Here is a 26300-nt window from a genome sequence, read left to right as displayed (position 1 = left end):
TGCTGGATTTTTGTTTATTGTCAATTACTTTGTTTGACATTCCCAAGTTCTCATGGTTTATTAACAATTGTTTTTGTTTTTATCGGCCTATTGATAAATCATTCAAGGTTCGAATCGAGCTCAAGGCCAGAACAATAATTTTTTTCTAATGATAATTATTGTTATTTTTTTAATTTTTCTAAATTTGAAAAATTGTATTTTGTTTTATTATTGTTCTGGCCTTGAGCTCGATTCGAACCTGGAATGATTTATCAATAGGCCGATAAAAACAAAAACAATTTTTTCATCCAACTCAAAAAAAGTTATGAATTTAAAAAAAACACCGTTTTTGTTTTCAAAATGCTATAACTTTTTCAAAAATTGACCGTTTGGGATCTTTTTTTTTTAATTTTGGTTTTAAACTTTTCGGAAAAAATACAAAAAAATATTTAAAGTTTTTTTTTTTAATTTTTCATTGCAGTTCATGTCGTAAAGAAGCTTCGAAAATAGTTAAGCCAGAAAATAAATTCACAATTTGTTACATTGTTTTTAGAAAACTTACATGTTTACTGTGTCAGTCATTAATCCTGGTTATTTTAATCGTAGGTTACCATAATATATAAAGAAAAGAATACTTAAAAATCATTTCCTTACATTTTTTGTTATATAAATAAAATTGATAAAAAAAAAAATTTATTTTTGTAAATTTTTTTTTCAATTAAATAAAAAAAATATAAAAAAAAAATCGGCCCACTCCGGGATTAGTGGGGATTATTGCAGGATTGATTGAAGTTTTTTATGAGAAAAAAAAAATGGCAAAATTCGAAAAATCTCGAAAAACTGAAAAATAAAAAAAAACTTTAAAAATTTTTTTGTATTTTTTCCGAAAAGTACATTTAAAAACAAATTAAAAAAAAAGATCCCAAACGGTCAAATTTTGAAAAATTTATAGCAGTTTGAAAACAAAAACGGTGTTTTTTTTTTAAATTCATAACTTTTTTTGAGTTGGATGAAAAAATTTGAAAAAATTCTGAAAAACGTCTTTCGTAAGCTAGAAAAAGAAGAAAAACTTTCGGCCAATTCTAAGGGGTCGGGTTCAAAATTGGTCGAAATGGGATGGAATACCCCATATATAAATAAATTAGCGGTACCCGACAGATGATGTTCTGGGTCACCCTGGTCCACATTTTGGTCGATATCTCGAAAACGCCTTCACATATACAACTACCACCACTCCCTTTTAAAACCCTCATTAATACCTTGATACCATATCATACAAACACATTATAGAGTCACCCCTGGTCCACCTTTATGGCGATATCTGGAAAAGGTGTCCACCTATAGAACTAAGGCCCACTCCCTTTTAAAATACTCATTATCACCTTTTGTTTGATACCCATATTGTACAAACGCATTCTAGAGTCAACCCTTGTCCACCTTTATAACGATATCTCGAAAAGGCGTCCACCTATAGAACTGAGGCCCACTCCTTTTTAAAATACTCATTAACACCTTTCATTTGATACCCATATCGTACAAACAAATTCTAGAGTCACCCCTGTAAAGAAAATATTAAAAAAAAAATTTGAAGTAAAATTGTACGTGTAAACAAAAAAAAAAAAAAATATGCAAACATTTTTCTGCTTTACTTTTAGCACGTAGATAAACTTTTTTTTTAAATTTTGTATTGAAATTAAAAAAATATGTTTCTTATATTACTTTTTTTTTAACTACCAAAATTTCTGTACATAATTTTTTAACAAAACTGAAATTTTTTCAATTCTTTTAATAAACATTGATGAAATTGTGCTTAATACATTGACTACTTCCTCACTTATTATTTGAGCCGAATACTTCTTAAAAATACTCAGTGCTCCTGCAACAGAACTAACTAATTTTTACCCCTTTACGCCCTATAAAAAGGCCTTCAATTGACTTACTTGTAAACATATGGTCCAACTTGCTGCACATTAATTTTTTCACGTCCCGCAAGGAAAGCCTCTGCATTTGTTATATTGAACAAATAAATTTTTATATATAAATCTACTGGAGGTTTTGCCCATAAATTGAAAATTTCGCCATCTTCTGCCATTGTGAGTTTCTGTGGAAAGATAAAAAAAAGTATAAAAAAGTTGATTAGTTCATTGAAATAGTTAAAAGATATAAAAAAAGAAAAAAAAATAAATAAATATAAACAAAAAAATTAAATAGAACGCAAAAAATTATAGAAAAACTAAATTAAAATGATGAAGTAAAAAAAAAATTTAAAATTAATTCATAGAATAAAATATAGTCCCGAAATTTGTAAATAAAATATCTTACATCAAAAAAAAAAAAAAAAAAATGTTTTCACAAAAAATTAAAACAAAATATCAAATAAAAAAGAATAAAAAAAATTAATATACAATTACAAAAATTAGCAAAAAAAATATTTACATAAAAATATAACAATGAATATAAAATAAAAATTCAAAAATTTAAATATAATAAAACGAAAAAATCTAAAGATGAAAACGAAGCTCCAAAAAAAAAAAAAAAACAAAAATAGTCAAAAAATATGAAAAAATAATAATTTGAAACATTAAGTAAATATATATGAGATACAACTAAAAAAAAATTTAAAAACTTTAGTAATAAAACATAAATAAAATATTATAAAATAAAAAAGATGTCATCAAATAATATAAAATAAAAAAGCGAACAAAATAAATTTAAAAAATTATTAACACAAAAAAATAAAACATATAATTAAAACAACAAGAAAAATAAAGTATAAAACCTAAATAAAGCCAAAAAAACATATAAACATAACTAAATATAATAAAACAAACCAATATTATAGAAGAAAATAAAAATTAAAAATAAATAGTAAAAAAAAAATTTCAAAAAAATGAGATAAAAAGGAAAAAAGAAACGAACAAAATTTTGTAACAAAAAAAAATTTAAGTAAAATGTAAAGTAATAAAAGAAAAGAAAGTAAAAAGCGTTTGCTAATATTTTATTATATTTGCTTACCCATTTAAAAATTAAATCATACGGATGAAATATTTTCACTAGCACAGCCGTTGTGATGGCAAGCACGCCAAGAGCGAGTAATAAAAAGGCACCTGTAAGAAAAAAAGTAATTAAATTAAATGCTAATACGGGAAGACGAAAATATAATTCTTTACACGCTTAAACTTAAATAAAAATCTCTGTACTTTTTTACACCACTCTAATCTACTAAGTAGACCTTTATTAGCTGGTAAATATAACTTGCCTTTGGCAAGCGCATTTCTGTTACTGTAATTCTGTTTAACTTCACAAATGCGTTATCAAACATGACCACTCTTGAACAAGAGCAAGAAATTATTATTTCTACAATGTACATAAGTCCTTATAAGGAGGTACATAGATCGATTTGTGTGCATTTGTACCTCCAGGATTGTCAATGGCATTCAACCGTCTCAAATTTCATATGTTCTTCCCTTCTCATGGGAATAACTTAACTTTGCTTAGTTTTACTTTGCCCTTGACCAACCTCAACTTAGTGATGTATCTTTGTCTAGTACAATGCTATTTTATTGGTAAAAGGATGTCAAACTTGTTTCTACAAGGCACTCAAAAAATTATAAATACAAAGACAAAAACAGCGATTGCTCGTATCAGAGATACGCAGAACCTCATCACCAAAGCGCACCACTGTCGAATTAATACCGATAGCTTATCTTCCCAACGAAGTCAGATAAGGCTCTGTAGTGAGTAGTCCTACACATGTTTTATCATCTTAGCGAACGTGAAGGTCAGTATGCATCATGACAGCGTCTCTTTCACTTAGCTACACACAAAAATTTAAAGTGCAGTGTTAACAATTTTTAGAGTTATATCAAAACTATATTTAGTGTACTTTCAAATTTAACACAATAAAATATTTAAAAAAAATTTTTTAAGTTAAACGGCTTTATTGTAAACAATACTTAGTTGAAATAATAATAATACTAAAAACTAGGTACCAGCCATCACACTCCTCATCAATCTAGAGCGTTGGTCAGACAATTACATAAAAGCGTTGGGTGCGTGAAATTTCTAAAAATGTGGGGCGTGGCATAACCTGATTAAGGTTCAGTTGGTGTTGGGTCAAGTTTTTAGTCTTTATTTAATTGCCTATTATTTCTCATTCTACTTAGTTCATTTAGTGACTCATTATTACAAGGACTCTTTCCTGACATTTTTGTTACAATCTAAGTCCTCAATACACAATCCTTCCAAAGACTTTACTCGACTCTGCGTCACGTATTCTTGTCCCTCCTCCAACTCAAAAATATTTTGATGTCACTTCTACCGGACTGTATGTTATATTTGTTCCAAATATGAGCCAAATCGGACATCATAGGTCGCTTTCTATTCGTGTATGTATTATGTGTTCCAAATATGGACCAAATCGGACCACAAATACGATTTTTGTGAATATCTCGATCCTTGCGCCACCTAGCGGTCATTCGCTTAGGTCGCTTTCTATTTATGTATGTATTATGTGTTCCAAATATGGACCAAATCTGACCACAAATACGATTTTTTTGAATATCTCGATCTTTGCGCCACCTAGCGGCGATTCTTCATAGGTCGCTTTCTATTCTTGTATGTATTATGTGTTCCAAATATGAGCCAACTCGGACCACAAATACGATCTTTGTGAATATCTCGATCCAACAGCTGATTTCTGTTGATATTTGATAAGAGAATTTTATATTGGTTGCGCAAGATGCGCACGGGTCCCGCTCGTCCTTCTATTATATAAAAAAGTTTTTTCTTCCGGGAATATTTTATTTCAGTGGTATGATCTTTCTGTTAGGTTAGGCTAGGTTGAACTGGCCGGTCCATGAGGACCTCTCATAGACTGATTGAGTCCGTAGTGTTACCAGAAGTTTGTTTTAACGACCAAACTGAAAAACCCTATCAAAAAACCAGGACCTATGTTATAAAATAACTCCGTCCTCTTGGCAAATACTAGAAGCTTCCTAGGACTTAAGCCACTTGCTGCTTCTAGATCTGACAGCTGTATCACTCCTAATAACTGGAGTCTTAGCCTGGCAAGTGCAGGGCACGAGCACAGAACGTGCTCGATCGTTTCCTCCTCCAACCCGCACTTCCTACATCTGCTATCACTGTAGTATGTACTGTTTTTTTTTTTTAATTTAACCGAAGCTGAGTTGGCGGAGAGAAAACGTGTTATACGTCGCAATGCTAAGAAAAGGTTTGTTGAGAAAAATAAAGTGAAAATATTACATTTCGATGTGAAATTCTATAAGAAAAACAAATTAAAAATTTTGAAAAACCGTGCGGAAAAATATGAGGAGAGGAAAGCCGAGAAGCGTAAATCAGCACGAGAAAATTACCGTATGGCAAAAGCAAAGAAAAGCAAATTGACGTTAGGGTTATATGATGCGGAGTCAAAGATTGAATATTTGGATATGGGAGATTTAGAAACAGAATGCGAACAATGTCACGCCCTCACATTCAAAAATGAAATGTCGGGGCTCCACTGGAGATAGCGAAGGTTTCGGAAGATGAGGTGGGGGTTGGCGAGCGTAGCAAGCAGGGGGCGATCTTTACGTGCATAACGAGATTCGAGAGTTATCGATTTATTGGGTCTTGAAATTTTCGCTTGTGTTTTCGAGAAGAAATAGTTAGCTCTACATATGTAACAAGCAGTGCAGCAGATACTCGAGAATATCTAAGAAGCCAAGCTCTCAATTTCTCGAGCCTCGAAATTCTTGCTTGTGCTCGAGTAGGAATTGTTAGCTCTACTAAAACTAAAAGGTAGGCGTCGTGATAGGAGAAGAGGTTGAAGAAGTTAGTGTTATAGAATCAGAGAGATAGATAGAAAAGGTAGAAAGAGAGAGAAAGGACAAAGAGAGCGAGAGAGAAAGAGAAAAAGAGAAGATTAGCAATATACTAAGTATATCAGCAACAGACACTCATGCAGTCCTCTGCTGTAAGCGTATAGTTCTTCTTTTCCTTGTTTAAACCCTTTTTTCTGCATTCAATATTGCTTTGATTGCACTTTAATGAGCACAGCTGCATTGCAATATATGTATGTGTATACATATATATGGATGTGTTGGTAAAAGTAAAAGTTCAAGTCCATTAAGTAGTCACTACAAGTGGTATGTCTGCTCTGGCTTTAGTTGCCAAATGAATGTTGACAGCAGCGTTATCTATAGCGCTGACATGAAATGCTGGCGATTGCATCTACGACATACAAACATACGCCGGAACATAGTGCATAGTAGACAATTACATACGTGCAAAAAAAGGGCAATTTTTTTTCCTTTGGGTGTAAATTTCCACTGTACTTGGCGATGTTAATGCCAATCACGCGCCGTCACTGGCCAGTCAAATGCTACAGTTATTTACACTTTTTATAATTTTTTGCTGGTCATTTTTATCATCGCCAAGTAGGCATCCTTATTCCCTTGAGCATTATTTGTATTACGTTTTGCGTTAATGACGATGCCTTTATTTGCGCTTAAACAAGTTTCATAGGAGAATAACGTTATTTTGCAAGAAATTCTTAATGCCATTTCCAGCTATGATTTTAATAGCCTTTATGTCTTTCAGATTGATTTCCGTATATGGCAAAATTTTTAATGGTTTGAAAGAACATGAGGGAATCTGCAGAAATTGGAGTTTGACGCTCGATTCTCGGAAATGCAGTTTTAATATGAGTGGGGTTACCTGTATTAAAGCATACTAAAATTTCATGGAATTAATTTCTCTCTAGGAAAATTTTGTCTGCTGATTACCATGAATTACTTTAAAGATCATTAAAAACTTTGTTGTTACCCTAATTAGCGGTAATCATAATAAAGGGCATCATATGAGCTACACAATGTAATATGAGCATTTTTAATACAGTGCAAGAATTTCAGGGTCACTGCATGGCAAAGGTTAAGGATTTAGGGATGAGAGATTTGTAGCATTATCATATTATAGTCTTCAGAATTCATCGAGCAAAACAGCCGATCTACTGGTATCGTTTTCTCGAATTAAAGCTTTAAAATTATATATTATGCAGCACAATAACATAAGTTATTTTGATTGCAATTTTAACAACTTATTTCTTTAATTAAAATACAGTGGACTCGCGATAATATTGTGACGAATATTAGCATCACTAAGTGATACTAGCATCACTAAGCTGTTACTAAGCAGCCACTCGTATGTACGTAAACAAATCAATCATCATTTACACACCTACATACAAGGCAACGAAGAGATACTCACAAACACATGTAATAATCAGCCGAAGTAGTACTCACGCATACACACGCATATGGCTACAAACTACAAATATACATGTATATGGCTGGTAACTAAGCATGAAGTTCGCGAAATTACTAGACCTTAGGAGAAATGGGTGAACGAGGAAACCGAGAGTATAAAAGCAGCGCAAGCTGAGGCATGACTAATCAGTAATCAGTTTTGATTTAAGCACGCTATTGATTGCGAAGTACTCTCAAATTTGTCTAATAAACACCATTTTGCATTATTGAACATTGGAGTTATTTGTTCAAGAGTCTAGCGATTCGAACGTTAGCATGTTTGGAATAAGCGGAATTCCCCGATATTCGTTACAACTTGAACACCCGAATAAAGAACACCCCAAAATATGAACACTTTTTCGCTTCTATATATAATATACATTGTCTCATGTCTCTGCGTTGGTCTTGATTACTGAGGTCAAGCCTTGCAAACTAGATGCGAATAAGGTAGCTGAAGAGGATGGATACCAGTGCGGAGTTTCATTTCATTTCATTTCATTTTTTACTCATTTTCTTTCAAAACAGCATATATGTTACAATAGCGACATAAATTAAATTAACCATTATAAAGACTCCATAAAAGGAATGTCTTCTTACGTGCATTTATGCACCAATACACAGGCATACGCTTTAATTAAATAACACACACATACACGTATATTTTGTTACTATTTATATTAATATTTTATTTAATAATTAAAATATATTTTTTAAAATTTGGTTATTAATTTGCATATCAGATGAACACGATTCTTTACATTCGATCACATCCAAATCAAAATCCAAAACTAAAACAAATTATTTTTTCACCTCGCCTACTATGCATTTGAAAAATCCAAATATTTTCAATTGCATACTAAGCTCAATACACACAAGTGCGCAAGGTGGAAGTGTATTATATCACCCTCCTTTCGAAAAGAAGGATGTGACAAAATGATCAGTTTTGTCACGTCCTTCTTGCTTATTCAGCTGCAAGATTAATTGTTTTGAATGAACGAATATGCATTATTTAGGGGTACCTTCCCTTCCTAAAATTCGATCATTCCGAACAATTTGTATTAAAAAAAAAAAAAAAAAAAAAATCAGACTAACTTATTTATTAATTATTATTATTACTACTATGTTAATACTATATTAGGTTAATACTACATTAAGTAATTTACAAATAATTACTAACTTATATTCTAAACATTATGTTAATAATTCAAATATTAAATTCAATTTGTATTAGTAAACAATTTATTTATTTATTTTTTTTTTTTTTGAGTTTTTTAATTTTTATTAATCCAACAACTAAATTTTAGTCTATGCTAAAACTAAAATATAAGAATATTTATTTTATCTTATGTATTCTATTTTTATGTACTAATTTTTTCTTTTTAATTTTGTTATCAAAAATTGTTACATTAACTCCATCAATTTTTGTTATAGTGTAGGGGCCCTGATATATGTTTGCATGTTTATCTCTAGGTTCTTTTTGTATTAGAACTCGATCATTTATATTAATAGTCAAAGGTTTTGTTGTTTTATCGTAAACATTTTTATTTCTAATTTTATGTTTATTAGTTAATTCTTTTGCAAGTAGATGTGACTTTTGCATACGATATTTTACCTCTTTTGCATAATTTTCAACATTATAAATTGGATCTATATTTTCCTTCTTTAACTCATTTGGCAAAGTAACTTTTCTACCAAATACTAATTCAAAAGGTGTAAATAGATTATCAAAAACAGTACTTGTTGTTGTATTATGCAAAAATGTAAAATATTTTAAATAAACGTCCCATTCGGGAAATGAATCGTCAAGGTAAGCTTTTAAATATTCGTTAAATACACGATGATTCCTTTCAATAGTACCAACAGTTTCATGATGATAAGGTGTTGAAAAATTATGCTCAATTTTCAAAAGTTTAGTCAATTCCGCAAAAATTTCATTTTTAAATTCTGTACCTAAATCTGATTTAATAGATTTCATTATTCCATAAATTAAAATAAAACTTTCAAAAATTGCAGATGCAACTGTTTTTTCACTCTTATCTGGAATAGCTATTGTAACTAAATATTTGCTCAAATCGCACATAATGGTAACTGCGAACTTATTCCCATTATTCGACTCAGGCAAAGGTCCTATCGTGTCTATAACTACTATATCAAAAGGCTTGCAAGGTGTTGGTGTAAGCACCATATTTTCTTTTGTTTTGGGCTTAACTTTGTTTAACAGGCATTTTTCACAATTTTTAACAAATTTAGCAATATCGCGCGTCATATTTTTCCAAAAATATTTTGTACGTATTTTCGCGTATAACTTCTTATATCCACAATGACCACCTGATATTGGATCATTATGATAAACTGTCATAAGTTTTAATTTCGTGTCTTCATCAGTTACCGTATTTACTGGCTCTGTCAATATAATTATTAAATGTTTTAAAATTTTATTCCCGGTTTCTTTAAAATTTGCAATAGTAAAATGATGAAAAATATTATCATCTTTCTGCCATTCAATATTCTTAATATTGTGATTGCCGGCATTATGTTCCAGCCTCAAAAGTAGCTCATCTAAATTCACTATTTTGTTAACAATCTCAAAATTAAGTAGCTCGAGCTTTTTATGTTTTAAGTGCGCACACATTTCTATATTACTAACATCACCATTCTTATCATAATTTATATTCGACTTTATTCTCGGGATTTTATTTGAAAAATTATAAGCAAATTTGTCGTAAACTTGTAATGTTTCTGTCTGTATTTGTCGGTTATCGTTTTGTATCTGTATTTCCTCTTTTTGCTTTGTCATTGACCTTGTTTGTACTGCCAATATATGTTTAGTCGAATTTTTTAACTCATCTATAGTTATACGAGAAAGAGCATCTGCACCTACATTCGCTTTACCTTTTATATACTCTATAGTAAAATTATACTCAGATAACTCTAAACGTATTCTAGACAGTTTTGACGTAGGATCTTTCATATTAAATAAATAAACTAACGGCCGATGATCTGATCTCACTATAAAGTGTGTACCATAAACGTATGGCCGAAACTGCTTAACTGCAAAATATATTGCCAAAAGTTCTAATTCGATAATTGCTTTATTTTGTTCAGACTTGCTAAATGCTTTTGAAGCGAAACAAATTGGTAAATCGTTACCATTATGATCTTGACTCAATATCGCACCACACCCAATTTTCGAAGCATCAACTGTTATTAGAAATTCTTTAGTGAAATCTGGATATTGCAAAAGTTTTGGAGACATTAAACTTTTTCTTAGTTTCTCAAATGCCAGCTCGCACGAGGTATCCCAATTAAATTCAACATTTTTCCGACTCAAACGATTCAAAGGTGCCGCTAAACAAGCAAAATTAGGTATAAATCTCCTATAATAGTTTGCAAATGCAACAAATCTTCTAACTGCGTCTTTGTCACGCGGCTTAGGATACTTTTTAATTGCCTCTATTTTTGAATCATCAGGTAACAAACCCTTTGCTGAACATTTATGCCCCAAAAATGTTACCTCAGATCTAAGAAAATTACATTTATTAGGATTAAGCCGCAAATTAAACTTTCTGCATGTCTCAAAAACTTTCTCCAAATTTTTTAAATGATGGGTCTCACTACATCCAATGACTATAATATCGTCTATATACATAAAGGCTTGATTAGGTGCAATACCGGAAAATGCTATTGACATCATTCTTGAAAATGAGTTAGGAGCAACATTTAGTCCAAATGGTAAAACTTTCCAACGAAAAGATCCACGATCTGTACGAAATGATGTTATATCTCTCGAATCTTTATGTAATGGAATTTGATGGAAACCCGAAAAAAGATCCAAAGTCGAAAAATATTTAGCTCGACCAAGGTTATCCAAAATATCATCAACACGTGCCAAAGGAAATTTATCTGCAACAAGTTTTTTATTGACTGCTCTAAAGTCTACACACATTCGATATGCTTTTTGTCCAGTTGGGTCGTTTTTCGGTACTAAAATCAATGGGCTGTTATAATTTGAACAACTTCCTTCAATTAAATAATTTTTTAACAAATTATCAACCTGTTTATTTATTTCAGCACGCTGTGAATATGGCAATCTATAATTTTTTATGTACACTGGTGTCTTGTCCGTTAGTCTTAATTTTTGTTCGTAAAAATTATTAATCGTCATTAAGTCTGTTTTTAGAGCAAAAATATCTGAATATTTCAAACATAAGTCAAGTAATTTATCTTTTGCATACGAAGGTATTTGTTTTTCTAAAACTGACTTACGCTCTTCTATGCGTTTTGAATCAACAGATGTTTCATTTATGCGATAGATATCAAAATTTTCTATGTCCTCAGTTTGAATATTGAAGTTTTTAACATACTTCACTTCATCAGTAGTATTAATAATTTTTAAAATAGGATGTTCCGTATCAATGACACATTTTGCTGTAAAAACACCACTACAAAGTTCATGAGAATCGACAAAAACTGGATTTTCCGATTTATTCAAACTAAAAACACGAAAAACTTCACATCTTGGTGGAATTACAAGAGTATCTGTTGAAGTGCTATGCAAAATTGAAATATTAACTCTTTCTCTCCCTAGTCCTATCGTTATTGTATCATTCGAATAATTGATTATACATTTGTTTGCTTTTAAAAAGTCTTTTCCTATTATACCATCCGAAGGAATATTAAAGTTGTCATCAACAACATGAATAGTCAGAGGAAATAATATATTTGAAACTACTATGTTCGTACTAACTGTGCCTAAAGTTGTTACTGTGTCTGTTGTTACACCTGTTATATTTATTACATTACTGTTATCTACTATTACGTCACTTGCTAAACTAGAAATTTTTATAAGTGAAATATCTGCCTGAGAATCTACAAGAAAAGAACATATTTTATAAGAATCACTACAGTTGACTTCGATGAAGTCAGAATAATTTAAATTTAGACAATATATTGATTTAAAAGAATTTAACCCAATAGCACCTGCTCCCTCAGTGTTCGCTCCTGAGGGGCTTCGGCATTTAAAGAACGAACATTGACTGAATTCCTGTTAATTAAACGTTGATTATTTGAATTACTGTTATTTACAGACCGATTGTTATTTCTATTGTAATTGTTGTTGTAATTATTATACCTATTGTTACCTCCATTGTAATTAGTATTTCGAAAATGTAAATTATTGTTAGGTCTAGTTGCATTACCATTGAATCTAAAATTGTTATTGTATCCGAAATTATTATTACCTCTAAAATTCCCGCGAAAACTATTAGATCTTATCGGACGTGAGCGATACGCTAACACCTGCCGCTCTTTTACCTCCTGTTCACGCTCAATAATCATTTTAGCAACAACATCCTTTGAATCCTTAAAAGTTGTTGATGCAAGGATAGACTTCACCATATCTGAACGACTGTTCAACCTACAAACAGTAACAGTTTGCTCAACCGCCATCTCATGAGCTTTTGCCTGTGTCATACCTTCGATGATCAAAGAGCGTTCTAGCGAATCAGAAAGATCTTCTACTTGTTTTGAAAAATCAGTAAAATTATTATTGTTTACCCTTAAGGCCGCAATTTTACCCGCAACAACCTTCGAGTTATCTGGCCTAATTCTGCTACGTAAAGCATCTTTAATCTGACTAATAGAATCTATTTGCGTTGGTAGAGCTTCGCGAGCTTTGCCTTCGAGTTTCGACTTTAAAAATGATATAAATGTAGTAGTTAAAGATACATCAGTTAAATCTTCTATTAAATCAATTTTATCTATAAACGAGGCAAGTGATAACGGATCACCGCTATAGTTTTCTCGAATAATCGAGGCACAAGTACTAATGAATGACCTCTTTTGCTCAAGAGTAGCCATGTTTAAATCGTTAAAATTTGAAATAGTATCAGAAGTAAAATAAGAATTAGAATTTGAAGTTAGGTCAAAATTAGAAATCGAACTAGAAGATGAAGTTTGCGTAGAATGATTTGTGTTATCAAACCCTAAAAAGTCGTCAAATAAAGAATCTCTATCTGCACTAAATTCTATTCTAGCATTTGAAAATGTATGTGGACTATTAGAATCGCACAAGTAAAAGAAAAACAAAACAAAAGCAAACTAAATTGAATATTGAATATGTAATAGTAAAAGAATTACCGTGTAATTTATCGTAACAAAATGAAATTTCCGCTGAGCTTACAAAATTTGGAAAAAAAAAAAACATTGTTTCGGAGACAATAAAATTTTAATACTATATATATAAATACATTTTTTTATATTAATGACGCATCGCTTTCAAGCCACATCTTTGAAAATTGTATCGCTTTATTTCAAAAGTAACATATTCATTTTACGCACACACTGCCTTATATAAAAAGCTTGTATTAAATTAAAGTAAATTTTACCACATGTGAATATAGGACAGTAGGGCAAAAGTAAATTTTCAAAAAGAAAAATTTAATAATTTGAATTCAATTATTTATTTCAATTATTTTGTTTTAATTTTGTCTTCAAAAACAAATAAAAACAAAAAGAAATATTTTAAAATTTTGATCAACACCAGCCCACTGTCATTAACATGTACACTTGTACATACATATGTTAATATATTTTAATATATTTAAAATAAAGTTTAGTAAAATGTTAATTATTATTATTATTATTTAAATTTTATTTCTTTTGTTTTTAATTTTTTTTATTGTTAAATATTTAGATAAATTATATTAGTAATAGTTTGTATGTAAATATGTAATGAGTACATGTGTGTGGTGGTACTATAATAAATGTGCAAAAGTGTAAATAATATAAATTAAGAAAATTTTAGTTCAAGAAAAAAAATTTATTTTATATTTGCTAAACTACATGTTTCGTACACTGTGCGCCATACCCAATTCTGCAATCATTATTAGTTCCGCTGTTGTTGTTGTAGTAGTGTATGCTTTCCGCTCGTAATATATTGTTTCATTATTGCTAATATTCAGTGCTGACTTGTTCCATTCAATAGTTGACTACCCTGTTGCAGTTTAGTTGAGGGACATTATTGATTTCAGTAGCTTCCTTTTTCCAAAATTCTTCCACTAATTTTCACTTTCCGATTTCGTTTTGTTCCGCTCACGACTGTTTACTGAATATTTTTATGTTTCTTTGACATTTCCGTTCGCATTTAGTTCCTTTTCTTTTTATACCATTGTTAATATTAGTATTTCTCTCAGTTCCGCTTTTCGTTCACTTAATATATTAATATTAGTATTTCTCTATGTTCCTCTTTCGTTCACTTAATATGTTAATATTAGTATTTCTCTTCGTTCCGCTTTTCGTTTTGTTCTACTGTAAACAGTATTCACAGATTATTGTTACAGCTCAAAGATAATATTTTTTTTTATATACGAATATATATATATATTTAAGTTTTCTAAAACGTGGATATTAGTTCATATATTAGCTCTTATTAACTTATTTCTTTTGTAAAATCTTTATTTTCATAGATTTTTTTTTTTTTTTTGTAAGATTTAAATTTAATTTTGTATTTCGATAGTATAAAACTTTTTTTTCAATTTTTTTTTTTTTTGTCTTTTTTTTATTACGTCACAACACATATACACATATAATTTGCATTAATTCATTTTCAATGCAATTCTTCAAACTTCATAACTTTTCTTATTGTAGGGCTCCGGCCCACGGTCGCCATATAAAGACTCCATAAAAGGAATGTCTTCTTACGTGCATTTATGCACCAATACACACGCATACGCTTTAATTAAAAAACACACACATACACGTATATTTTGTTACTATTTATATTAATATTTTATTTAATAATTAAAATATATTTTTTAAAATTTGGTTATTAATTTGCATATCAGATGAACACGATTCTTTACATTCGATCACATCCAAATCAAAATCCAAAACTAAAACAAATTATTTTTTCACCTCGCCTACTATGCATTTGAAAAATCCAAATATTTTCAATTGCATACTAAGCTCAATACACACAAGTGCGCAAGGTGGAAGTGTATTATACCATAATTACAGAAAGAAAAGTAAGGCATTCTGTAAAAATATATGTATTTTAGTATCGAATGCCATCTCCGAATAAAATTGAATTCAAAAACATGTAAAATAGTGCGTGGGGTGAAGTTTGATTAAAAATAATAAGTAATAAAATATATTAATACAATATGTACATATATTTTTTTAAGTGCTATGGTTCAGCAAAATTTTGATGTCTTCGTGTGATTTCTCTAGTAGAAAAGATTTAACCTTTCCCAAAAACTCATTCAGATTTCTAGTGACACGTATACATGCAGGCAACGCATTAAAAGCTTTACAAGAAACGATAGTAAAGAAGTTGTTGAAGTTGGTTGTTCGAGAGGTCGGGACATACACAAGTCCATATGAGTTTTGCCTCAAGTTATAACTATCCGATACCAGGCTATGTAAATACCCACAGCGAATGAAAAATATCTTTAACGTTTTATAGTAGTACATATGCTTAACAGGAAGAACTTTCAGATCCCTAAACAACTCCATAGAGTGGTGAAAACGATCAACATTACATATTTTTCTTATGACCCATTTTTGAATAGTTAGAAGCTGCTGGATTTTATTACCTGCAGCGCCACCCCAACAGGTTATACCATATTGGAGCTTGGAGTGGACTAAAGCGTAGTAAATAGTTTTAAGTGTTTCGTTTGAACAAACTTTTCTTAAATTGTAAAAATAACGAACGGAAGATCGCAAGTAGGACTTCAAACGAGAAATATGCGTAGACCAACTCAAGTTTAGGTCAACAATAACACCAAGATATTGGAAGTCGCTTACTTTTTCAATAGTGAAGCACTTATCGGAACAATTTACTTCAGCTTTAAACGATGCACAGAACAGAAAATTATTTAGTACAAAACGTTTGCAGTCAGTAGCATGGAATACAATGGCTATGTCAGGTGAGGATTTTGGATTATTATTAGCTTTACAACTGCGATTCAGAAGACCGTTAATGATATTCCATTCCTTCTTTGGATTGCCATAGGAAGACCTAAACTCATTTCGATAGAAATTATCACGCTCCACGTGTACTTATTTTTTCAGTTCTCTACATAATTTCACATACCTGCTGCGAAGATTTGCGTTTGATGGGTGGTTTTTACACTTTTTTCCAAGCTTGTTTTTTAGATGAATTTTTTTGAGCAACTTTTTGCTAATCCATCCAAAGCTAGCAGACTTAATGTGTCTGTTAAAAATGTTCAGAAAAATATTAAATGCCTTGGATACGTTTTTTTCAGAGTAACATTCATCCCATGACTCAAATCGCAATAGTTCGTTTAGAGCGTCAAAATTTATTTGCGTTAAACAAGACCTAACCTTTTTATTATTGTTTTTTGCACAGGCCTTGCTTAGTAGTACACGAGATAGCACTTGAGTTTTATCAAAGCACTTTTTCATAAATTTTTTTCCACTTCTTGAAAGGTGTTAATTTAATTTAAAGAGTTTAGATTTTGCTTATACAGATTTGCAAATTTCCTAGCAATTTTCAATGTTCTTTAATTTCTTCAGAAAAACTATCAAAAATTCTCACCAAATATTATGCGCCACATTAGACATAAGAATTCCTATACAAATGCTATCGAATTCAAGAGAAAATATAAAATTTATTTTTAACTGGCCAAATTTGCAAACATGCGCAATACAAATTTGTAGGAGAGAAAGAATTAATTAAAAAATATGTAAAAGCAAAAAATTTACTTGGAAATTTAAATATTAATTTAAAAGACTTTTCAGACGGAAAACAATACCGCAAAAACATGTTGCACGTACGACGAAAAGAATTTAATATTTTTTTTTTTGTAATTGGCATATGCGATGACACCTGCGAAAAATAGAAAGAAAAAGATTCAAGCGAAGCTAAACAAACAAAAAATGTAGATGAAATATAATAGGTATGCACATGTCCATAGGTTTTTTATTAAGTTATTAGTTCTAAAACGATCTATTCATTTATGGCAAAAAATCATATGAGTTTAAAACACCTTCACCATGCATATAAGGTATCAAATTAGAGAAATTCACAAGCATTGCGTTTTTTTTAAGTAAATAATTTGCGGTTGAAATGCACACCACCCCAGCTATATAGTGCCATCAATCTATTTAATACCATAAAAAAAAATCGATGTTGATCTTCCTGATTGAGCTTAAAAGGCTTGAATGGCTGGAAAAAATATAAATAAATTCTATGAGTCAGTTTCAAAATTGCTAGCTCATTATTTTGATAAATAAAAAAAAACTAACTGGTTTTTTGTTGAATGATAGAATCTTGCTTAAAAGGCATTTTATTTTTAGTGCTACCCATAGTCAAAGTGAAATATAAAGAGCTTCACATACTTAGGAATAGCACCCAATTTGTGATAAGGTTCACAACAATTTATTATGAAATTCTACAACTAAAAATATTCATAAGCAAAAATATAGCACATTACTCTATATTCAGTGCTGCCCATATTACATTTACCGCACGCTTCAGTTGAAAATATCAAAATTCTAATTAAAACCTAACATAATATATTTTTATATTACAAATGTATTAACTTTAAATGTGGCAAAATAAAGTGATGCATAAAATTAATATTTAGTGCTGCCCATGGTAGGGCTTAGTACATACTTTTAAAAAAATGTTGGAACTTTCAAAATTATATTTGCTTTTTTTTGGCTAATATGAAAAGTTTCTGAACATGACTAAAACTGAATTACTGTGTAGATATTAATTATTTTTTCAACTTTTAAAATGGCGCTATATTTTTTTGTGAAATGGTTTTCCTTTCGACTATTATTATTTAATCCAAAAGTTCTTTATTGAAACACACATTTTTTATACTGCATTGTTTGAGTTCTACCTATAGTAGAACAATGATGTGTAAGAGATAGCTTTAAGTAGTTAAGTTAAGTTATGAGCTGCCTTAATATTCTAAATTGTATATCATGATTTACAAAAATCTTCAAATGGCACTACTAATTTTAGTTTTTTTGAGAAACGCGATTTTTAAACTATTATTATAAGTTAATCCAAATCCAAAACCAAAACCAATTAAAAATGGCACTACTAATTTTTTTTTGAAAATATTTTAATTTTATTTTTTCAATTATTATTACACTTTTTATCCAAACCCCTTACGTCTAGTTCTTTATGTCAGACACACATTTTTGTTTTGGAATTAACCTCAACAAATTATACTCGATTGTCAAGGTGATGCTCAAATATGTGCTTAACTATCCACAAATTCATATCAACTATAATATGCATTTATCATCACAGAAAAAAACAAGTACAAATATAAATGCGTATTTACAGTATATGAATGTAATTGCCATCTAATAGCTATTACATTACAAATATTTACGCAGCGGTTCTTCATTGCCTCGTTAACTGAATATCACAGCACGCGATTTTGCATTGAACCATGAACACCAACTATAGGACGGGGCAAACAATAACACGTCCAGTCACATTCTTAGAAATATTAATATATATAAATATATTTTTATTCAATCGCATTCTTTATCCATATACCTATATATGTATATGACAAATCATATATGATATGTGTTGAGAACAAAAACAATAGTAAGTCATTGATTTGAAAGTTGTGATATAATTTTGTAGCAGTGAAAAACAATTTCTTTACAAATTAACACAAGTGCTAAAAGAAAGTGATAATAACTAAATTCTATGATTGTAGGTACGTAGGTACTCATATATGAAGACAACGACATTTTTAGTACGCATATAACTTAATTTGTTACTTTTAAAGTTCAAGAGGTGAAATGCTGTTATTATTAGATTAATCTCGATTTAGGGTTAAAATTTTCTATTTCTTTTCATTTAAAGCCGTTTTCCTTTACGAAACACTCATGCCTAAATTGTTCTCCTCTGTGTAACTACTACAGCAATCTAAGCCAGACATCGGCAAACAATGGAAAAACTGTGTACACTCAATTCACACGTATTCTTATTCTATTTAGTATAGTAGTCGCAGAGCATTTGGCGCAGCAACATCGATTGTGTGCGCCGCTTGCAATGATGACGAATGTTGCACATGTTTCACTATTTGTCGACCATTGTTCGCAAACGATCTTCGCTTCTTGCTTGCTAATAAGCGAATGAACAACACAAAAAACGATGCATCAAGTGATTTATGCGACTCTCACTAACCCAGCTGCATTTTCATTTTGCCGACGTCTGATCTAAGCAGATGAGCTAACAAACAGCTACATACATAAGTACACAGCAGCTAAAAGCGTACACGACATTACACACACATGTAAACAGCAACAAAGAGAGCATATAACATTATATAAACTACACACATATGTATGCATAGAAGGCACCGACGAATAAGAGATACACTGAGATGAGAGAAATGAAAAAGCACTAAATGAGGCTGCTCGTCCTGGGGGAAAGAGACGAACGAGGCAACTGAGAGTATAAAAGCAGCGCAATCTGAGGAATAGTACAGAGTTCAATATATGGCCCCACCTATATCTTGCTACACAAAGTTTGTGAAATGTAAAACAGTGCAACAAATTCGAGATATTATTAACGCAGAGCGCTGGCAAAGCGTCAAAGTGAAGGGACGCCGCATAGCGTTCTTTGTATAATAATACTCGCACTGCTGCATGTGAATTAGCCATAAGCACTGTGCGTTCACTGCACATTGCATGTCTGCAATGATCGCTGATTTGTTACTTATGAGATTGTATGAGGAATCAATGCACTCTATTTCGTTTTATTTTACCAGACTGACTTTTGACATCGCTAAAATTTATGGCGTTAAAACAGAATTATGCAGAAAGTTTCCACAAGCCTTTAACAACTATTTGTGCTTAGCATAACAATTCTACCGAACGGCAAAACATGAAGACGGCAATAAAAGTACACAACAATGTGTAATAAATAAAATCGAAACAATTAGCGTGAAAAAAAGGAAAAAAAATTGCAACAGAGATGATTTGCAAATTTCGTGTTGCTCCAAAAGGCGGATAAAATGAGTTGAAGGCACTTAAATGGCGCTATTAGCAAGCTCTCTAGATTATTTATTACAAATTATTTATTTAGCTTTATATTTTGTAAAAAATTGAAAAAAAAATATATTTGCATGCAAATTTGTAGGAAATAAAAATAAATGCCGAAACGGCAATTAACAAATTGCTTACGCGCCTAAATAAAATAAATGCAAATAAGCAAAGCTGAGTAATGCGTGAGATTGACAACTCAACTACTTTAGCATTTGCTTAAGTGACATTTAGCATATCTAACTCGTTACAATTCTAGGCATCATATAATTTTATTAAAAAAAAAGCCATAAATTATGCAAACCACGCGCCTCAATATTTAATTTCTTGTTATGTAGTGCTCAAAAAAACTACTGAAAAACCATAATTTTACGCTAATTTGCACGTCAATGTGCTGTGCACACTTAACGGAGTCAGTCAGCTGGTGGCGTGAAATGTGTTTTAAGTGAGCTTTGCATAGGAAAAAGGAAAAAAAAAGACACAACAAATACAATATTGTAACATGGCATGCGTGGGCGTTAAATTCTCACGCCAAAAACAGTTATTTATTCATTTTTTTTTTTGTAAATTTTTAACTTTACAAACTTCTTAGCTATTTGGGTGGCTCATAAATAAGTCAATATGTGTACGCGCATCAAAATATTTTTGAAAAATTTGTCTAACGTTAAAACGTGTGCGAATCCATGTAAAATTTGTATAATTATTTACCTTTTAAGTTTTGTTTTGACATGCGCTAAAGTAACCAACATTTTTGGTACGTATATTTTTGTGTTTTTTCATTGCAGGTTTCTGTTTTTTTTGTTTTTGTGAATTTTTGCAATTTCGCTTCATAACGCGTATTCGGCGTTTGTTTTTTCGAAAGAAGACGATTATTATTTTTTCGGGCGGAATTTATGCAAACAACTTATTTTTTGTGGAAAGGTTTTTAAAAGTTTTTAAGTGGAATTGCTTAAAAGTATTTTGATATTTTTTATACTTAGTTTATTTCTTTTTAATTATCAAGTTTTTGCTTTAGTTATATAATAAATCGTCTTTTTGAAACTTTATTTTTAGAAGCATTCCATGAATTTTATAAAGTGCAAAGCTTAGCGAATACCCCGCATAAGGTAAATAGGCCAATAACATTCATTCGTTTTTTACTCACGACTTTCACTTTGACTGGGAGTGTTCAAGAGAAAAGTTCTTCGAAAGATTTATGGACCTCTACGCGTTGGCGATGGCGAGTACCGAAGAAGATTTAACGATGAGCTGTACGAACTATACGCAGACATCAATATAGTCCAGCGAATTAAAACGCAGCAGCTGCGCTGGCTAGGCCATGTTATGCGAATGAAAGATGACGCTCCGGCCAAGAAAGTGTTTCTATCGGAACCCGACTATGGAAGCAGAGGTAGAGGGCGGCCCCCACTCCGTTGGAAAGACCAGGTGGAAAACGATTTAAACTCCCTTGGTGTGACCAATTGGCGCCGGTTGGCAGAGAGAAGGAGCGACTGGCGCGCCTTGTTGGACAGCCATAACCGTTTAAACGGTTAAGCGCCAATTAAGAAAGTAAGTACTTTCACTTTGACAGATGAGTGCTCCAAGAGCGCGTTTACATGAAATTGTTTCACTCAGACTTTAACACTGACAGTTAGTGCTTCATATCATAGTCTAGAATATCTGAACATTTTGATCAGCTGACTACGCCACATTAGGAGAATTTACTTAGAACTTTTCGAGTTTAACAGTTAAATGCCTGAAACCTGACTAATATTTCAAATGTTTGCTTTCCTTTGCGTTCCACAAGCTATTAAGTAGCAAAAAAATGCCGTTGGTCGCTTCAAAACGCAGAAAGCAGCAAAGAATTTGTATTACGTGGCCAAAGCGTCAAAGCAAAGCGTCGCGACCAAAGCGTTTATGTAAATCCGCATTTGGAGAATACTTAAGCCCGAGTTAAAGTTGACATAGTCATAACCACATTTTTACTTATCCATATAAAATTTGCATCAGCTATTGGTGCCTTAACCTAAAAATCGTGAACATTTCATAAAAATTAAGAAAACGCAAAAAATTAAAAACATACCCCACAAAAAATAAGTCTCTTAGTCAAAACGTATCCAAAACAATAAATAAAATCTACAAAAAGTTAATAAATTTTCCAACTCAGATATTTTTTTTATGGTTATGGCGAAAAACCAATAGCCAATAGGTTGGCTATGGTATGGTTATGGGCACCTTTAATCGATTACATTGATTTCATTAATACTATGTACAAACACACACGAAATTGGCAATTTATAACGCAATTTATCATATAATAAATTGTAATAATAAAATGCCAAGTTAAAAAAAGCGTAATAAATTGTTTTAAACTGCAAATGCAACCTTGTAAAGTGTTTATTGAGTAGATTTGAACGTCAGTTACGCATGGCTCAACTATATGGTTGGGTCATCTCATCAGGTGATTTTATTTTTTTCATTTCACTGGAGTAGGGATTGTCAAAAGAAGATGGCAAACTCAAAATGAAACCAAAACATTGAACACATTTTCTTACAACACACAAAAATTTCAAAGTTTTATGTTTTCATTCCATTCCATTCTCCTAATACCAACATGCAAATTTTGACAGTCTGAAAAAGGGTATATTGTTGCTTTAGAGACGAGCCAACCAGTTATCAAATTACTAGCCGTGTTTTTTTTACACGCGTATACGTTTCGTTTGCCCTTGAAAAAAAAAAAAACGCCTATCCTCGCTTAGATAATGCTTAGGAGACCCATCTAGCGGCAGTGTTAAACAACTAGCTACAGCACAGGGTGAACCGAAAAGCGGAGACACAACCCTCTGTTGTATTTCTGTGTACAACATATAGCTGAATCAGTTGTGGTAAATAGTGGACGCGCATAGAATACATAGAATTAGTGCAGAGGGTGAAACATAGACACATATTTCAGTTACATCTCAGTATAATGCATATTGAAATTTAGTAGTACTAATTTTATGCGTAGCAATTTCAGAGGTGTATTTAAAGTTTGTCGCTTAGCAGTCCATATAAAGTTTAAGCGTAAACTTATATAGGTGTGAAAAAAAAACACACCTACTATTGTGTAAGCTAAATTGAGTTATACGAACACCACTCAATTTAAGTGGAAATTGCTTCAATTTAGTGTTCTGTTTGAACATAGTAATTGTTTTAGAAGCAAAAAGGAACGAATCTTAAAATATCGAGGCAAACATACTATATACTCAAAATATCGGTACAAAATCAGCACTGACACGTTCATATTTGTTTCGAATTAAGTGCGCTACTTAAAGGGACTAAGTGCTGCGGTCTGTCTCGCCTTTTAACAAGCTACTTAAGCACTTAATCAAAGTGCGAAATCGAATCAAGCGCGACCATATCTACTTTTTGATCACCTGGTTCGTACGACGTGCCCATAACTAGTCTCGTGAATATGCATGCTGTTGTTGTTGTGTGTAGCATGTGATTAAACAAGCTGTTAACATTCATTCATTCAGAGTTTCAATGTTGGTACGAAAATGGTTTTAGCCGTCAACTGCCGGTCAAAGTTGGCATAACCGCCTAAAAGTGAGTGGCCGATCAGAATACATTGGCAAACTGGTAATACTTCTAAAATGGTTTTTGCATAATTGAACTTTTTTTGCGTTTTTTCTTTATACTACTCGTATATGCTTTATTATTTGCTAAATATTTTGAAATATAGCATTTTTGCTTGGTGTACGAATGAATTAAGTAAAGTCTGAGAATGTTCCAGAAAACTATGAACTACTTAAGCGATTTTTCGCGCGCATAGGTTTGGGTTAAACTATCGAGGGTGCTGGGTTTTTTTTTGGATTTTCGTTTGCTATTCAGCTAAATATGTATGTTAGGGAGGGTCAAATTGTATGGGGAAAAATGGGGAAAAAAAACTTCAGGTGCATATCCAGTTTCTGAATCTATGGGTCATACTGAGTAATATTGTTCATGGGACCATAGGTCTGAAATAAATTTCGAGCCTCTCTAATTTTGTTAGAAAATTTTATATCCCAATCCGAATCCGAATTTGATATTTATTTTCATGTATTTTATTTGTGAGAGCCGCTATTCGGATTGGGATATAAAATGTTCTAACAAAATTAGGGAGGCTCGAAATTCATTTCAGACCTATGGTCCCATGGACAATATTACTCAGTATGACCCATAGATTCAGAAACTGGATGTGTCTTTTCAACAATAAATTTCACCCACCCTAATGTATGAATATATTAAAATTTTTTGGCTATCTAAATGATACTTTTCACTAATCGCTAACCGGGTGAATCTTAATGACAAAATACTCGCACATGAAACTGATATGTTAAACAACAGAGATGCGTCAATGTTTCAAAGCCCCCTTTTGTTGTTATGACTAATTTTTATTGACGATCTTTTTTTTTTAAAGAATTGTGAGCTTTGCTTGTTTGCTCGAGTGTCTCGTAGTTTGAAATGTCAGAATGACCGCGCAGAAAATATTAAAGCAATTCATTAAATACTGAAATAATTGAAGCTAGTAAAATCAACAAATCAGGTTTGTTGTTGTTGAATTAACAGACATTCAGTAAACTCGATTGCATTATGATTAATTCAACCGAGTTTTTGTTACGAAAACAAATTTGTTAAGTTATTTCAACAGAAGAAAAATTTTTGGTCTCAAGTTAACAGTATTCTGTAAAAATTTAATTTTTTTAATCACGGCGCTCATTACTTTGTTCTTATGGCTATCGCGCCCCGGAGATCGCCATTGTTATTCTTATGTTTGTGCAAATCTGTTATTTTAACTGTTTTCGTTGTTAATCTTAGGATGATACTAATTGTTTGTTCACAGAGCAGAGCTAGGCGGCCAACGCGCCTATTAGTAACAAAAGTTCTGAGTAGAGTCGCCTCGCAAATATTGTATTAATTTTTTTTCACAGAGCGGTTTAAAGTTTTTATTTTCTTAATATAACTGTTGAAACATCCAAGTTCAGTATCAGCAATTTGTATATAAATATTGACATCTGATTTCGATTAAACTGGCCCGAAATATGATTGATTTTACCAGCTTTTTTCTTTCAGTGTAGCAAATTAACGCAAACAATTTAAATAATATAAACACTTCGTTAAAATGTAAAATCTTATCGCACAAAAATGATCGAATATTGTGCCGACTAACCAGCCAATTTTGGGGTTCAACTTTGAAATAACTTGTTTACTCTTATTAACTATTGATTAAAATCAAATAAATTAGAGTTGACGATAGTAGATTTTAAGTGATTTAAAATTCGTTTATGGGTAGTGCAAACAAAGTATAAGACATAACCTCAAAATCCCAAAAAATATATACATTTTCAAAATGTTTTGTGAAAGTCAACTAAAAATATTGTCTTAGTTTATTATATAGTATTGATTAAAATTACATTAATAGAACGATAGTAGATAGTAGATTTTAAGTGCTTTGAAATTTGTTTTTGGTAAGTGCAAATAAAGTATAAGACATAACCTAAAATTCAGGAAAAAAATTAAAATTAAATGTCAACTAACAACATCGAAAATTTATGATCGATAGCAACTAAGAGATTGTGAAGAATAGAACATTGTTAATGAAACTAAGCCTATAGCAAACATCTTAAAGAACATCCCCAGAAGTCCCTAGCATGGCATTTCTGTGAAAAAACGACAAAGTTGGCGATTAATGTTACCTCAAAACGAGTAGCTTAAAAATTTGTGGTTGATTTTCAAGTAGTTGTGACGTCATTATGACATCAAAATGACTTGTTCAATAGACAAATTGAATGAAAGCTATTCGACCAAATGTATAAGGAAAGTATAATGTTCTTGACGCGGAGTCAATTTAGATTTTCGTTAACTTGTTTTTAATTAAAAAGAAATCAGTCTAATGACCTTTATAAGTTGAAATGTGCCATCAGCATGAATTATGTCGAGTAAACTTGTATATATCTTTTCAACGAATTA

The 26300-nt window shown here is 31.3% G+C and overlaps 1 protein-coding gene across 4 annotated transcripts in view; it reads right to left on the bottom strand.

The window, feature by feature from the left end:
• Positions 1-26300, bottom strand: part of LOC137239402 (scavenger receptor class B member 1) — a 148748-nt gene that overhangs the window by 54321 nt on the left and 68127 nt on the right. For all 4 annotated transcript variants that reach the window (XM_067764671.1, XM_067764669.1, XM_067764672.1 and 1 more), the window contains 2 exons: positions 2995-3086; positions 1920-2080 (listed from right to left, as the gene is read on the bottom strand). In XM_067764671.1, the coding sequence (XP_067620772.1) occupies positions 1920-2080; positions 2995-3086 (253 nt within the window). The remainder of the gene's footprint in view (positions 1-1919; positions 2081-2994; positions 3087-26300) is intronic.

The sequence above is a fragment of the Eurosta solidaginis genome, chromosome 2 (genome assembly GCF_040869045.1).
Source record: "Eurosta solidaginis isolate ZX-2024a chromosome 2, ASM4086904v1, whole genome shotgun sequence".
NCBI lineage: Eukaryota > Metazoa > Arthropoda > Insecta > Diptera > Tephritidae > Eurosta > Eurosta solidaginis.
Note: the sequence above shows the minus strand (reverse complement) of the source record. Positions and strands in the feature narration are given on the sequence as shown.